Source organism: Psammomys obesus, unplaced genomic scaffold (assembly GCF_907164565.1).
Source record: "Psammomys obesus unplaced genomic scaffold, mPsaObe1.curated_primary_1811, whole genome shotgun sequence".
Taxonomy (NCBI): Eukaryota; Metazoa; Chordata; class Mammalia; order Rodentia; family Muridae; genus Psammomys; species Psammomys obesus.
This window is the reverse complement of record NW_026591086.1, coordinates 13,076,876-13,094,697: the sequence shown is the minus strand read 5'-3', so window position 1 is coordinate 13,094,697 and position 17,822 is coordinate 13,076,876. Positions and strand designations below refer to the sequence as shown.

General features: G+C 42.4%; 1 protein-coding gene across 2 annotated transcripts in view; it reads right to left on the bottom strand.

Annotated features, from left to right (window-relative positions):
- Nufip1 (nuclear FMR1 interacting protein 1) overlaps positions 1–17,822 on the bottom strand; it is a 32,756-nt gene that overhangs the window by 8,010 nt on the left and 6,924 nt on the right. The window contains exons 6-8 of one of the 2 annotated variants that reach the window (XM_055609743.1): positions 10,551–10,643; positions 7,997–8,190; positions 347–463 (exon numbers count right to left, since the gene is read on the bottom strand). In XM_055609743.1, the coding sequence (XP_055465718.1) occupies positions 347–463; positions 7,997–8,190; positions 10,551–10,643 (404 nt within the window). The remainder of the gene's footprint in view (positions 1–346; positions 464–7,996; positions 8,191–10,550; positions 10,644–17,822) is intronic. The other variant, XM_055609744.1, reaches the window with a different exon arrangement.

Here is a 17,822-nt window from a genome sequence, read left to right as displayed (position 1 = left end):
ACACACACACACACACACACACACACACACACACACACACACACACACACACACAGATATAATAATGAAAACTAAAGCAATGGGCTGATATAAGCAGCACAAATTCAGAGCCACCATGCATTCCAAGTAAGATAACTTGCCCAGGCTGGCCACTAGCTCACTATAAACCTGAAGATGAACCTGAAGATGATCATAAACATTTGATCTTCCTGGGTTCTGGGATCACTATTCATTTGCAGGTGCTTATGACAAGGGGCCTTGAAATGGGGTACATCACATGTCGGATGCTACCACTGCCCAGCATGAACCAAAGGCAAAAACAACAAGGAGCCACGCCCTGCCTTACCTTCTGGTTCACTCTCTGACCCGGAAACACTGCCATAGCTGCTCATCAGCGAACATAAGGCTGGAGTCACCTCCTTAGGCACTATAGTCCTTTGTGGTTTCTCTTCCTTATCAGACTCTACAACAGAAGGGGAGAGAAAAGTGACTCTAAGACCGTGGCCCAGAACGTCTGCCATGATGGAAAAGAAAGCTAATTTCTCATCTGTAAGGAAAAGAAGAAATGTAATTTCTGATGATTTCTTTAATCTTTCCCAAAAAACAATTCCAGGAGGGCTGAAAACTTTGTCCTTCTTTTAAATCTTAAGCTAAGAAAGTCTTTACTTCACGGGAGACAGACGGACAAATTTAGTACACAGCCTAGCTAACTTATCATCTTTTCAGGTTATAGAATTTGGCCTCTCATAAATTAACTTAATTACACAATCTCTTCAATTAACTCACAGGTAGTGGGAAAGTCAAAACATTCATTCAGAGTTATTGTGCCACGATCATTAACTCTGAAAATTAGATTTAGGAATAAATATAAAAATTCTACTTTTACTGTTTCATATTTAAATAAATCAAATATTTAAAGCATTCTATGGAGTTTGTCAAAGAGTTCATTGAAATGACTCTGCCCAGAACTTCTAAGAATCTAATTCAACAAGCCAATCTAAGAATTTGGCAAGTGCTGAAGAGCCTGCCTAAGCTAATGGGTTTAATGGTACCCAGAAAGTGTCTCTGTAGCCCCAGGACACCACCTATTACATTCATTTCTGGCACTTTGATCTAGATGAGCCATAAAAACAAGGCTGGATTGAAGAGAATAAGTAACTTGTCTATTTAATGAACTAATTCAGCCCACAACCAACGTGAAGTATTTCAAGACCGAGCTTTCAATGTTCACCAGGCCAGTCTAGGGAAACCAAATATGTCACTAGGAAATGCGGGTATATCTTCATGTGAACACTGCCTTGCATCTTCACATGAGGTGCACACGGGGGATGAAGGCAGAGCCACCAGATGCTAACTGATGTGCTCACAGTGTCTCATGATTCTTCTTTCAAGCCAGATGATCACCTCATTTTTTTATTGATGAGAAGAAAGGAAAACATGCATTTCTATATGCACAGTGTGAGAACACTAAGCCACTCCACCACAAGGTAGTACCCAGTCTGTTCCTCCACTGTCTGAACGAGCAAGACCAGACAACAGAAACTTCCAGGGCCTAAAGGAAGAGAGCAAACACGGAACAGCCAAATGCTATATTCTTTAAAAGCATGATCTCACTAGAAAGATGGCTCAGAGGTCAAGAGCACTGGCTGTTCTTCTGGAGGACCTGGATTCAGTTCCCAGCACCCACATGGTGGCTCACCACTCTCCGTAACTCCAGTTCCAGGGGATCCAACACCCTCTTCTGACTGCCTCAGATACAGGCAGGGAGAACACGTAAATGATAGAAAGACAGACAGACAGACAGATAGATAGACAGAGAGAGAGAGAGAGATAGATAGATAGATAGATATTATTTAAAAGGGGTGCAGGAGGCGGCTCAGTAGCTAAGAGCACTGGTTGCTCTTCCAGAGGACCTGGGTTCATTTCCCAGTACCCACATGGCAGCTCACCACTGTCTGTAACTCCAGTTCCAGGAGTTCTGACACCTCTACAGAGACGCACATGTAGGCAAAACACCAATGCACACAAAATAAAAATAAATAAGTAAATTAAAAAAATAAAAGCATGATCGATCTCACTTAGGTCTTATCACCTGAGGTATCATATGGCTTTTACAATTCTGCTCAGTTTCCTAAGTTCTAGGGTTCCAGGAAAGACCCCACCCCCACTGTTGTTTGGTTTATTGCCAACTATCACAAAGCATAAGCCCCCTGGGGCTCACCAGAGGTCCATGACAGCACTGACTTATCACTAATGATGTTTACTGACTGCTCAGTGATCCGTCCAGTTTCTCCACTTTTAAAGCATTAGGCTTTTCTTCTTCATTACTCCATTCCTTGAAATGAGCTACTAGTCCACAAATCTGAGTGATCCGCTCAAGCAAAAGGTGCCAAGTAACTTTTGAGACATGTAAAAAGCACCGTAATAAGGAAGCACCTGAGTACCCGAGGAACAGGTGATGTAATTATTTTAAAAGAATGATTATGAAGGCACTGAAGTGGTTATTTTGTATTTCTCTCATTTTTTCTCCTATATATATGTACTGTAATTATTCACTTTAAAGAGCGGTCCTTTGGGCTAGAGATATGGCTCAGAGGTTAAGGATACTTGGTTAAGAACACTTGAGGTTTGGTTCCCAGTACCCATATAAGGTGGCTCACAACTGCCTGTAATTCCAGTCCCAGGGGATCAAACCACCTCTTCTGGCTGTTGTGGGCTGGGCACATGCGTCTGAATGTGTGCACACAAACACACACACACTTTTAAAAAAGTATCTACCCCATTCTTTCATATTTATTTATTCAAATACGTATTAAAACAGTATATTTAAATCGTGGATATTTATGTTCGGGAGGGATGGACATAACTATTACTTATTTTGTCATTGTTCCAACTTCAGTCCCTGAAATCCTTTACAGCACCCTCTGTCTTGTCCCACTGCGTCCTATGCTGTCTTATTTATTGAAGACAAGGTTTTACTGTATAACCCAGGCTCTCAGCCTCCTGAGTGTTGGGATCACAGGAACGTGCTACCACACCTGCCTGGTATACTTTCGTATTTTCTAGAAAATGTTATGACACAATGAGCTACTCTAGGGTGACCCTGTGCCTTTCGGCCCTGGACTGCCATTTCTCTAGAAGATTCTGGTTTCAGGAGAAAAGTATTTGAAATTCACAACTTGAGTGCTGGATGAACCAGGAAGGCCACTCCCCGGAAGATAAGGGGTGGAAGCTGTTGCTCTTTCCCTCTCACTCATTTAAGGTGCACACTAGTAACAGCACGAGAAAGCATACCAGGCATAGTGGTGCATATGCGTGATTCCAGCACTCAGGAGGCTGAGGCAGGAGAACTGTGAGTTCAAGGACACCCTGGACTACAGAATAGGAAACACTCTCAAAAACCAAACTACCCCTCCCAATCTTCTACAATAACATCATCTCAAAAATAAGACAGTGAGGGCTTGGGAGGTGCTATTCTACAAAGCCCCTGGGACCTGCCAATCAGTTCTCATAGAAATCTTTAGCACCCAACCTGAAGACTGTCAAGGCACCGCACCAACAGATAAAATGCTCAAGAAATAATGACCTGCCCTAAAAACATATAAAGCAGCTAAACCCTATTCTTGAAATAAAAATTACAGGAAAAACACATTACCAACCAAGATCATGAAATCACATTGCAGGGTTAGCACACAATATTGACTGAAACAATCTTATTGTTAAAGCATTAACACCTTTTTGGAGTAAAGCATATTCTCACTGACAAAAAAAAGAAAAAAAAATTTTTTTAATACAATTAGACCAGTAGCCTGTCATCAATGCCTGCCTATTTTTCTCTCGAACACCAGCTTATTATGAGACACACAGTTGAAGGGACATGAAACGCCCATGCTCTTTCCTGACACTCTTTCTGAAACTGCCACATGTTCAGCTCTCTGCACTCTGTCCTATTAGATGTTCAGAGAGGCTCTGTTGTACATGCATGGGTCACGGACTGACTACTGGGGAGTAACTCAACTTTCAGCATCTCTCCCTTCCCTGAAGGTCAAGGTGAGCAGCTCCCATTCTGAAGCTACTCTGGGCTGCTGGCACCTCAAACTCAGAAAGCACTTTCCTGAAAACATGGACAGAGTTCTTTAAGATCCCTACTTTTGTGTCTTCAACTATAGTGCTGGCAAGCAAAATGCAAGGCCCACAGGCCCCTCTCTCCTTTTAAAGATCATCTGTCTTGTCTTCATATATGTATGTACGCCACATGCATGGCTGTGCCCAGGCACCGGAAAACAAACTTGGGCCCCCTGCAAGAGCAGCAACCACTTTTAGGTATGTTTACTAAGCACCTCTCCAGCCTCCCGTAAATCCCCTTTGAAATGAAAATAGGAACATTTTTCTTGACTAGTATGTCAAAATTTCACCTCGCAGATCCCATCTGGTTTCTTTCTACAGCTCCTTTCTATGCATGGTGCTCAGCCTCCTACTTGACATTGCTTCTAGAAGCAAAACTACCACTCTCTAGCCCCAAGATTTATAATTAAGTTGGCTAAGGAAAATGAAAGAATGTAGCTCAGTGGTAGATTATGCATGCATGCGTAAGGCCTTGAGTTGATCACCATAGAGGGAAAAAGCATTATATTTAAAAAAAAAAAAATCCCGCACATAGCACTTCCATGTGGGAACTTTGCTTTACTTGCATATTCTCAAGAAAGAAATTTAAGAATGAGCCCTACTTTAGTTACTTTTCTGTTGCTGTACTAAAACACCATGACGAATCAAACTTATGAAAGGAGGCATTTAATTGGGCTTACAGAGGATTAGAGTCCATGATGATGGAATGAAGGCATGGCTGCAGGAAAGGCTGAGAGCTCAAATTTCAAACCACGAGCATAAGGCAGAAAGAACTGGGAATGGGAGAGAGAAAAAGTTTGAAACCTCAAAGCCTACACCCAGCAGTACACCACCTCCAATAAGGCCATAGCCAGTCCTTCCCAAACAGTCCCATCAACCGGAGACCAAGTACTGAAACAAATGAGCCTCAGGGACCATTCTCATTCAAACCACCACCTGAATTAATGACTCTTATGACTTTAACATCTACCATTTACAGAACGAAGTCAACCTAATTTATGCCAGTGGCAGGATTGCTGTCCCAGCACTCTATGGTAATAGTTGTATCTGTGAGACAAAAGACAGGTTAGGGTGTCTGTTTTAGACAACAGGTTTTTTGGGCACAGAAGTTGGAGGCCACTTTACTGACAGCTACTTTCACACAATGTATAAATAAATAAATCTATTTTACAAAACTTAAAACAAATTGGGTCCTAACTAGTGGTTTAAATGAGATGTCCCCATAAGTCTCAGAAATTTGAATACTTAGTCCCCAGTTGTTGGTTGTTTGGGGATGATGAGGTAATTGACCTTGCTGTGAAGGGCTTGAGGTTTCAAAAGATTCATGGCATTTGAAATAAGTTAGGTCTTCCTGCCTCGTGTTTGTGGTTCCAAATGTGAGCTCTCAGCTGCTGCTCCTGCCACCTACTACCTCCACTCTGGACCTATCCATTCGGAACTGTAAGTGCGCGTGTGCAGACGCAGACACACAGACACAAAAACCCTTCCTTCTGTAAGTTGCCTTGGATGTGCTGTTTTACCACAACAGAAAAGTAAATAATACAAACGTTGGCAATGGGCCACCACTGCAAAAGACCTAAACATATGGCTTTTCGGAGGAATGCAGAAGGCTCTGCAGCTCTGGACTGGAAAGCAGCTGCAGAGTGTAAACAGAAGTTAGTAGGCCATCCTGGGAGGAGCTTGAAGGACAGCAATGCTGAGACTGAATGTCTTTGGGAACTTCTAAAGTTGGACTCCATAAATTTTGTGTTATCATGTGGCCACAGTTCAGGCAGTGGAATGTGATGGTTTGAATGAGATGTTCTTAAGTCTTGGGCATCTGAATTCTTGGTCCTTAGCAGGCTGGAGAATTAGGTAGGAGGTGTCGCTTTGCTGAGGGTGGCCTCTGAAGTTTCAAAAGACTCTTGCCATTTTTGAGTTAAGTCTCCCTGACTCATGCCTGTGATCTGAGATATAAGCTTTCAGTGGCTTCTCCTGCCACTTGCTATCTCTGCTCTGGAATCATGAACCCTAATTCTGTGGAGCTATAGGCCTCAAATCTCCTTCCTTCTATAAGTTGCCTTGGTCATGGCATTTTATCACAGCAAAAGAAATATGAATATCACAAAGAGACTAAAATAAACAGGACCTCAAGTAGACTAGTAAGTGGAATATACAAGGAAATTAGAGAGCATGGAGTTGACATAGTAAAAGCTGATAAATCTGGAGACCCCAATGACTGAAATAATGCTGTCACCTAGTTCAGAGCAGCTACTGAGAGCACACACAGCACTGGTGATTTAGGTAGTGATTCCCCAGGCAAGATCTGAGACCAGAACCACCACCTTGTTTAAAATATGAGCACTGATGTTCAGATTAAGTTCACATGCAGAAAAAGGAAAAGATGGAAGAAAGTGGGTGAACCTTATTTTCACTTTTCTTTTGCTGTTCAACATTGTTATTTTTTAAGATTTATTTATTTATTTATTATGTATACAATGTTCTGTCTGCATGTACACCTGCACACCAGAAGAGGGTGCCAGATCTCATTATAGATGGTTGTGAGCTACCATGTGGTTGCTAGGAATTGAACTGAAGACCTCTGGAAGAACAGTCTGTGCTCTTAACCTCTGAGCCATCTCTCCTGCCCCATTAAGATTATTTTTATAAAACTGTGTTCATTTCTCAGTTTTTCTCTTAACCCAGCTATTACAGAAATAACTGAGATTCTATTATATTTGTTTAATAAGCTTCACAACACAATAACTGAGCTGATAAATCTAGAGACTCCAATGACTGAAATGATGCTTTCAAGTGCAAGTATCTCTGGGATGTACGCTGGGAGGAAGCCAAATTAGCCTTTTCAGCACAAGGCTTGCAACCAGATATAGAGGATACAGAAATCAGTATTTGAATTACACAATAACCTGAGGCCTACGATTTTAAAATGTTCTTCTTTTTCTGTTTTTGGAGACGGGGTCCCACTGGGTAGTTCTAATTGGCCTGGAACTCCCTATATGGACCAGGCTAGTCAAGACCCACCTGCCACTGCTTCTTGAGTCAGGATTAAAGGCATGTGCCACCCTGAGGACTTTTAGAGTGAGCATGCAGCTGCCATGAGTGGCTCTGGACTGTGCTATCTCCATGTCAACACCACTGACAACTGGAACAGTCAGATACTGAAGCTGGGCTGCTCTCACACAGGTGGAGGGGCTCTCCCTGACAGCACACGCCCCTGTAATCCCAGCTCTTAAAAGCTAAGGAAGAGGATCACTCCAAATTCTGAGGCCATTCTGGTCCACACAGTTAAGAGCCCGCCTTAAATAAAAACGAAACAAAATCAAACAAAAAGCTGCCTTCCTTTTGTATTATCAAAGATGAGAAAGAGCATTTGTTTTACTTTTATCTGGGGTGGAAGGACTGACCCAGGTCTTTGCACATGACAAGCAAACAAGCACTCCTCCCCCGAGCTACAGCCAACCTCCCCATCTTCACCCACCTACACTCACAGGGTTTTTCAGATAAATTCAGCCCTTACACCTCGAGTACATGTACAGTAATAGTGCTGAGCTAGGAGTCAGACTCCTGGGGGCAAGTTCAGGCTCTGCACCAGCTGGCAGTGTGACAACAAACTGTTTAGTGTCTGTGTTCTTATCTCCAGATGGAAGTCGTAACACCACCTGCACCAAAGGTCCTTGCACAGGAAAGAGTTAACACACACAAAGCTCGTGGAGCATGGCAAGTGCCTTACTCAGTAAGTATTAGTTGGGCTTAATTTTTTAATTACCATTCCTCCTAAATTTTATCCCATTATACGTAACCCAATACTGCAAGATCCTTTTTCAATCTAACTCAACAGGCAAATGTTTATGCTATTTCCTATTTAGCTTACCAGAGTCACTGTGTATCAAAGCACTGAGAGGGTCTACAATAACCTTGGATGGAGCTTCAGGCTTTGGCTCTCTGGCACGATTGCCTAGTCCAGTGACTGTTCTCTGTCTAGCCCCGGCACTTTTCCATTTATGATGTTTACCAGGACTTCTGATCTTGGCCATCTGTGAATGTCTGGACATGCCCTTCATTTTGCTGGAATAAGAAAAAAAAAAATGGAACAAAAGAAACAAATGTTAATTTGACCAGTTAGACCCTAAGACATTAAAGGAACCATAAAAGAAATACCCAAAGATAAGAGACATCTATAGTGGAACTTTAAAGGCCCACACTGCTCAGCATAAATCTCATTCATTTCCAGCTGTGCGTGTCCACGAGTATTCTGAGCCCTGAAATAGGGCTGTGTTGTGCCATCATTGGCAGGTCTTCTCAGCTGGCGGCATTCTCATACTGCACACAAAGCACAGTGTTCTTATTAATTAAAAAGCACTCATTTTTCTTTTCTTTTCTTTTTTTTTTAAAGCACTCATTTTTAAGGTGCTTCAGGGTTTGCAAAAACATTTACAAGTATGAGCCTCCTTCAGCAGACCCTCTGCTGGAAACATTCAAGGACGCCCTGTGAGCAGGAGAATGACGTCTGAGGAATGGATACAAAAGTGCAGAGCACCTAAATAGCAAGCATTTAGGGACTGCAGTCATTAGCACCCAGTCCTGAACCATACTGAGCTGTGCCATGACAAGCAGATGTGCCTGACACTAACCTGACCCCAAATGCTGGTGACAAGTACTTCCTGTTTAAAGGACACCATTAAGAACATAAAGGCAAGAGAAATTAAGAAGTACATCTATAATGTATACAAGCCACTCCAAGACAATATGCGTGCAACCAAGTATATAATTCCTGAAAATCAAGGACAGCAAGCCTTCGAGACTGGAGAGGAGGCTTTGTGGTTAGGAGCACCTGCTCCCCTTCCTGAGGACTGGGCTTCAGTTCCCACTACCCACACTGGGATCTTACACCCTCTTATAGCCTCCTCAGGCACTACACTTATATACACAATTCAGCCCTCCCCCCATAATTAGAAAAAAAAAAATAAAACAAAAACACACAAGGAAAAAAAAAAAAAAAACAATTAGAAATAGTCAAACACTTGAAGCGGCATTTCAACGAAAGAATAGCCACCTTAATAAGATGATCAATATTGTTAGTGACTTTACCAAGCACCGTGGGACAGAGAAATCAGAAGCAATGAGCAGAATCAGTTCAACATTTGTTAAACTATTAAGCTAATCATATAGAGAACCTATAATGTACCACGTTATATAAAAAAAGAAAATGAACATTAATGTTCACAAGAGACACGTGCAAGAAATATTTATAGAGATTTGAACCGTAACACCCAAACTGAAAAGAAGCCTTTATTTACCAATAGAATACCATGTCTTGCCACAATCGAGTTCTATATAATAGTATGAATGAATTTACAACTGTATAGAGCATGGATGTAGCTCACAAAATAATTCTGAGACACAGAAATCAAATTTATTCAACAATGCAAAGTGTATGATTTCATTTACATAATTTTAAGAACAGAAATAATTTATGATAATAAAAACCCAAAACAGGGTTATCACTTATGGGGAAAAACTGAACAGGATAGGACTTAAGGGAGCCTGGTGAAATAAAGACTTCCTGTGTATCAATCCATGTGGTAGCATGTGGATATGTATAGTGTATGAGTGTGTGTGTGTGTGTGTGAGTGTGTGTGTGTGTGTGTGTGAGAGAGAGAGAGAGAGAGAGAGAGAGAGAGAGAGAGAGGTTGATTGTATAATTCAACTGTAAGGCCAGTAAAAACAAAATAGAAAATTCTGAACAAAAAAGTGAGAGTAGGGGAAAGGAGAGCCCAGCTTACGGACAGGAGAGCATGGGTCAGCGTGTATGCAGATCCACTTTTCATTAGTAAGCAACTGGCTAGATGCTTGAATGCCAACAGGGAACCGACTGAACAATCCCGTGGGACATCCTTGACTATGCTTCCTACATATCCACAAAACGAACAATCTCCAGGTAAGATCTCGGTTGTCTGAAGAAGCAGAGGGCAGCCCGGTGTGACCCACGGTAGACACTGTCCTCTCCTCCCTGTGCTGTAAAGAAGGGTCTCAGGGAAGACTGAGTGAAGACAAGGACTGGAAGGGCTTGTTCAGAACAGGTCACATGTGTAGAGGGTAACAGTATTTTAAGATACAACTTAAAACTCTTTTTTTTTTTTGAGACAGGAATCTGTGTAGCCCTGGCTGTCTTGGAACCCACTCTGTAGATCAGGCTGGCTTTAAACTCAAGAGGTCCACCTTCCTCTGCCTCCAGAGTGCTGGGATTACAGGTATGTACCACCACACCTGGCCTTAAAAATTTTTAAGGTAAAAATTCTAGAAGGAGATTTGAGAATGGGTGATACAGGGATCTGAAGACACTAGCATGTTTCCTTTCTTACCCGGAAGCACGTGCTTTTAAAGAGCACTGAGAATGCCTACGCAAACAACCTCAAGGAACTCACCCATACTGTGTCGTTGTCAACACTTCTCCTCTTTTCTCCTTTTCGAGTTGTAACTTTTTCTTCCTTTCAATATTGGCCAAAGTTGGGTAGTTTCTAGAAAAGAAATAACAAAAATTATTAGAAACTTTCAACTACTTCTCCAATTTGAGAAAAATGCAGTTTATGAGTCAGTGTTACAGCTGTCAACACAAATCTGCAATCAGGTAAAGGATGTATACTAGAATTTCAATGGCACAGTTCATACAGCACATGCAAACTTCTCTCCATCTGTTTATCGTGTACCCACACGTAAAGAAACAACCGGCCCAGCCAATTCCTTCTGCAGATATATGCCATGCACACAAGGTCACCAGGATAAGAGAGAGTTCTCAAACAAGTCTACTAAGGAGGCTAGAGAGAGCTTAAGGAACAGCTGTACCTAAGACAAAACAGAGTTAAGCACCCAGGAGAGTACATTTTTTTCTTGGGTGGACCAAGATATTTCAACATGAAATCCACAAAGAAAGGGACCTGAAACCAAGTGGTCTGAAATGGTGCTAGCAGACAGTGCTCAGGTGGTAAGCTTTGGAGTTTGCTCTAAGTAAGCCAAGTAATACCAACAGCTCAAGTTCACAGAAAGATGCAGGATTATTCTGTATGGAACATAATTTAACTACAGCAAACTGAAGTACTAGAGGAGGCTCAACCCAAGACACACCTACAAAGTTTGTATACAATCTAATAGGTGAGAGCAAACCACAGAAAAGTTCTAGAGGGCTGGAGAGATGGCTTAGTAGTTAAGAGCACTGACTGTTCTTCAAAGGACCCAGGTTCAATTCCCAGCATTCATCTAGTGGCTCACAACTAACTCCATTTTTCAAAAGACCCAACACCCTCTTCTGACCTCCCTGGGCAAAAGGTACACACATGGTACAGAGACATACATGCCGGCAAGACATTCAAGCACATGAAATAAATCAATTTGCTGGATACAGTGGCACACACCTTTAATCCCAGCACTCAGGAGGCAGAGGCAGACAGATCTCTGAGTTTGAGGCAAGCTTGGTTTACATAGTGAGTTCCAAGATAGCCAGGGCTATACAGAGATACCCTGTCTGGGGGGGGAAAAAACAACAACAACAACAACAAAAAAGAAAGGCAAGAAGAAAGAAAGGCAGAAAGAAAGAAAGAAAGAAAGAAAGAAAGAAAGAAAGAAAGAAAGAAAGAAAGAAAGAAAGAGGAAGGAGGGAGAGAGAGAGAAAGAAAGAAAGAAAGAAAGAAAGAAAGAAAGAAAGAAAGAAAGAAAGAAGGAAGAAAAAAAAAGTTCCAGACATGCACATGGTTATGAGTAAGATTATATCAGTTTCTTGGCACATGATGTATAGAGATGCCAGTCCTAAAATTGGGCAATGAGAGACACAAATCTTCATAGTATACAAAACATGAAAGGGGAACACGGCTCTCGCCACTCAGGCTGGGACTCATCAGTAAAAAAAAAAAAAGAAAGAAAGAAAAAAAAAGTTCTGCCACATTTTCCAAGGTACTTCTCTACTGGACTGGGCTATAGCTCGGAGGGAGAATGCACATGCCCTAGATTCAACCATTAGCATCACTAAACTAACGAACCTATCTGCGTTATTAACTCAAAGAGCATGTGAAATGACGCCTATGGGTCAGTCACACTGGAGAGAAGAATGGAAATGGCTTTGGTTAATGGTGAAAGAATCAATTTGTTTTTTTTTTTTTTTTTAATATTTATTATTCATATGGTATTCTGCCTGCACACCAGAAGAGGGCACCAGATGTTGTTATAGATGGTTGTGAGCCACCATATGGTTGCTGGGAATTGAACTCAGGACCTTTGGAAGAACAGCCAGTGCTCTTAACCTCTGAGCCATCTCTCCAGCCCCTAATGGTGAAAGAATCAGGGGGAAAAGGCAATGAATTTCAGTAAGGACAGTGCAAAGCATGTACCAGCCATAAATAACATCTGTAAATAAGAGATGACTGCACGTGCTATAAATAAGCGTAACAGGAAAAGAGCAAGGTCATACAAGATGAGAATCTGATAGCAGTCAGCAACACATACTTGCAAAAAGCACACATGACCTAAGGCTATGCAAAGTATCCTCTTGGCCCTTGGATGAGTGTGAGCTCTCCCCTGATGCTCAGACACTGTCTGAGCATGTGTTCAACACTGTCAGGGCGTGTGTCAGATTGGTGGAAAAGCAATGTCAAGGAAAATAAAACTGGGAAGGGACTCAGAGAGACTCAGAGATGATTAAGAGGGTAAAAACTGAAACCTCTGTAGAAAGCTGGCAGCCTGTAAAAGAGGAGGTGATAATAAAACAGCCTGAAGCGAGGGTGGTCGGCAGCTGGCCTCCATCTGCAGACAGGACACAGTGAAGCAGGAATGGCAAGAAGTGGGTGAGGATGCCCACAGGCGCTGGGGAGGCTAGGCACCAACCTCAGAGCTACGCAAAGGGGACAGTTCAGCTACCTAGAGACCACGTGACAAACACAAACGTTACTGTGAAAAAATTAGTTCCAAGAGTACGCAGCTCCATGCACGGGTGGCTCAGTGCACTGTCTCCAGCTGGAAGACAGCACTGGGGAGCTACACAGAGAACGGAGAGGCTTTCCGCACCCTTCTGTGCCTGTTTAAATATATGTTTTGTTTTTATTTTAGGTACACTGGTATTTTGCCTGCATGCAGACAGTTGTTGGGAATTGAACCTGGATCCTCTGCAAGAACAGCCAGTATTCCCAACTGCTAAGCCATCTCTCCTGCCCTGTGTATGTGTTTTGTTTTTTTTTTAATTTATTTAATTTTATTTTATGTGTGTTAGTGTGAAGGTGTCAGATTCCTTGGAATTGGTGGTACAGACAGTTGTGAGCTGCCATGTGGGTGCTGGGAATTGAACCCGGGTCTTTTGGAAGAGCAGACAGTGCTCTTAACCACTGAGCCATCTCTCCAGCCCTTGTGTTTTTTTTAAATTTTTTTTGTCTTTCCTTCTCTCTTTCAAAAAGATTTACTTATTTATTTATTATTTATACAATGTTCTACCTATTGGCCAGAAGAGAGCACCAGATCTCACTAGAGATGTTATAAGCCACCATGTGGTTGCTGGGAATTGAACTTAGGACCTTTGGAAGGACAACCAATGTTCTTAACCTCTGAGCCATCTCTTCAGCCTGTGTGTGTGTGTTTAATCTATAATCATCCTTCCTCCTTGAATTTCTTTTTCTCTGTTTCCCAAATGGATTAGTCCTGACATCAGTCATTTCTGCCTCCTGTCCTTGTGTTTCTCACCTCTGACTTGTCCCTGCTTATGCCCTGGGTTTCCAGCGATGTCCTTACAGGTACAGACCACTACGGGGTGACACGATGCCAACCATTACCTCTGCATGCATGATCCAACTTCTTCCTAGTACTCAAATTACTATTCTTTATTGACTTTTTCTCCTAGGCCTATTCTCTATAGAGCACAATCCCTCTTTTCTCTCAATACAAAACTTCTCTGACACAAGCCTCTGATACTGTATTTTAATTTCAAAGTCTTTCTGAACGTCAGAAAGATACACCATTATTGAGAGGCAGACACGAAGTTTGCATGAGCTGGGAGCACCAGAGGGAGCACTAAAAGAAACAGCGCCACCTAGTGGACTTCTGCCCTGGGGCAGGGCCTCACAGCCCAGGGTTGAAGAATCACCTTTTTTTTTGCTATCTTCAGGGAAGTATTAGTTTTTAAACACATTGGACCCCTCCAACTTTGGCTAATCTGAAAAACTTAAATAAAGATGAAGGAATAAAGGCAAAGATGTATTTTTTTTCCTGTCTTTAAATCCGAGTCTGGGGACTCTTTCACGGGCTGTCTAGCAGAAAGGCTACAGTGATATTAGCACTCTAGAATTTCTCCAGAACAGCTTTCACAAGAACAGTAACGTTCAGCATAAAAGCATTTTGTTGTACCAATGGAGAACTCACTGCTTTTAGGGTACACTCTTCAAAAGCTGAGACTGAAGCAATGCAAAATACATACTCGTACATGTAACCCAGTGGCGTGTTCTATGAACGCATACGATGGAAATTTCAAGATAAGCGAGTGGGGCTGGAAAACCCAGAGCTAGTTCTTCACATTCACCTAGGGCTCAACCTACCGCAACTCCAGGCCCAGGGGATCCAACACCCTCATCTGATCCGGCCTCTGTGGACGCTAGGCATGCAAGTGTACACAACGTGCATGCAGGCCAGATGCCACACACATAAAACAAAATAAACACTAAAATCCTTCAGTTCTTTAAAAATACACATTAAAAATATATGGAGAGTAGGTTCCTAGAACTATATAATTCCAAATTTTTAAGAACTGCTTAACGATAGACTATATGTCTTAGAAATCTATTAAATGAACCAAAATACACAATACTTCCCACATTCCTTCTTTCCTGACAACCCACGCCACTTCCCCCTTTCTCGAAAAGGTCTGCTTTATTTACAGGCAGACCAGCACACGGTCAGAGATCCCACCTCAGCCTCCTGCATGCCAGGTCTACAGACAGACACCCCCACACCCAGCTCCCATACCCTGCTAATGAAAATATCACCAACACTTGAGTATGTGAAGGGACAAGAACCCGAGAAATAAGATGTGAAAGAACCACAGATGAATTAAAAGGTGCTAAAAGATACTTCCAGAACACTTACAAACAAGGCAACTTCACAGGTACAAATAAACTTCACCCAAAACTGCCACTCCAATGTCCTCTCTCTCGGCATCTCTCAGGCTCAAAGTCTGTGATTCCACTTCATCCTCAACATCTTGTGCCCGTTCCTTTTCAGCACTTCTGACGATGGTCACCGAGTACTTGCATCCTACACTCTGGAAACCAGAACCAGATACACCTGTTCTATGTGAGGAAAATCACCAGTAAGGACAGGAAATCTCACTCCAGCGCTCCTTTACTCAAGAGGATGGGGCCACCTCCAAACTCCACTCACAGTTTTGAAACAACCAGCTTAAAACTGTGCCATTAAGCACAGTCACAAACAGCTGCAGATTCTTCCTCTTGGCAGTTCTGTTTGGGGACATTCCAACTCCACTACGACTAAAGGTGACCAAGCAACCTGCTTCTAGACAAAGTCTGTGTGGAAACCTAAAGCTGAAACACACCTATTGCTTTCCTAATGAAAAACTGAAAACTAGGTTGTTTTCTTTGCCTGTCTGTCTAGAATGAGGGAGTGATATGACGACAGATGCCAACCTTCTCTCAGGCAAAATCGGAGCAAGGCACTGAAGAGCAGTAACAAACAGCTTGCTCAATGGTGCCAACGGCAGTAACAGTGTTTTGAACTTATTCTTTACCAGGAATGGTGGGCCACTTTGCAGAAAGCCGTGGAGGCAAGGCTACTATTCTCTGGAGTACATGGGAACTGATGAAACTCCTTCAGCCAGATCCTTCCCCTGGTCAACCAGGACAGCTTGAGCGCAAACCTCTTCCCAATTGGGTTTGGCAGTTTCCTTTGAAGTGAACACTCATTACATGACCACACGACACCACCCCCAGACCCTTATCCAATGCAAATAAAAGCTATATTCAAGGCACAAACTCATCCATGAATGGTTATGGAGGTTTCAGGTATGTCAAATACTGGACTCCATTCCCAACTTGGAAATGAAGAAACAACTGTGCTTTATATAGCCATACAATGGAACAGTAAAGTACCCGGAAATGAGAATTAGCTATTACCACACCCAACATGTGTGACTTCCGCACCTCAGAAGTCAACACGTTGCATGATGCCACTTATGTGACTTGAAACAACGATGAGCAAATGCTAAGCGGTAGAGGACGCCAGTCATGAATATAAGGCACGATTCACCTGGGCGAGGCAGGATGGAACACTGGTCTATGCCTACTTGTGACACGGTTCGTTAACTGTTAAAAAGAGGGAATCACTTCCCATGTGTATTATACCGTAAGTGTGGGGTGGGAGTGGGTCACTTTTCATAGCAAGCCTTTCCAAACAAACTGATGGCACTGCTTTCCAAGGACCCCCTCGATAAGAAAAGCATCCTTTGGCTAAGCATTATGATGCCCATTTGCTAAAGTTAGTGTTCCAACTGAACACGGCTTTCTAGACACCTATTTATTCACATTTCCCATTAGAGTGAAAGTCTCTGGTTTTGGTGATCTCAGCCATAAACAGCAAAATGTTTAACTTTGCAATTACAAAATGCTGGCTTATGAGAAAGGTGAGTTGATAACAGCACTTGTGGCCAGGTCTCATGACCTGATCTCAATTCCTGGAGCACATATGGTGGAAGGAAAGAACTAAACTCCCTTAAGTTGCCCTCTGACCTCCACACACTTGCCATGGCATGTGCACACCCACATACATACATACACACATACATACAAATAAAAGTGTAAAACAAGTTTAAAAAGAAATGTTTTCTTCTAGTTCAAGATAAACTATTACCAAGAAATTAGTAAAAAACACAGTTTCAATGAACACATGGTCTAAGACCTTCTGTTAGCACCTGAAAAATCACTGGTTCCACCAGAGACTGTTTTTCCTTGAATCACTTGCTGTGTAGACCACAAGGGGGCAAAGTTCACCGTCATAGAGAGAAAAGGATGCAGGCTTTTAAACAGATTGATGGTTTGCCTTGGTGAAATCTGATATCGAAAACCACAGCAGTGAGCCAACAGGATGGCTCAGAGGGTAAAGGCACTTGCCACTGGGCCTGACAACCTGAGTTCAATCCCAGGAACCCACATGGTGGAAGGGGAGAAAGCACACACACACCTAAAAAGAACAATATCACTTAGTTTAAGTATGAGATAGATTACTGATTTCAAATCACGACTATGGTTCAGTGCAACACATTCTGACCAACCTTCTCTGAAATGTAGGTATTGATCAAAACATGCCTTACACACAAGACTACAAGGTTTCTCCAAGTGCTTTCTTGTGTACTGAAAGAGACTTATATCACTAATAAAATAATTCAAACCCCATTTACATTTATCACATGCACCACTTCTATCTGTGGCACCAGGTGACATATACAGCCATGCAAAAGATGTCCTTAGCTCTCCAATACTTAACCTAGTCAAGAAAACAAAATGCAAAACAGTTCTCCAATAGGATAACACTGGACACAGCACCATATTTAAAGACAGGCAAGGCTTGCCTGTAGACTCAAGGACGAGTAAAATGACCCCAAAAGAGCCAGGAGCACTGGTGGAAGTCAGGGATGCAGAAGGTCCACCTCTGTGACAGGA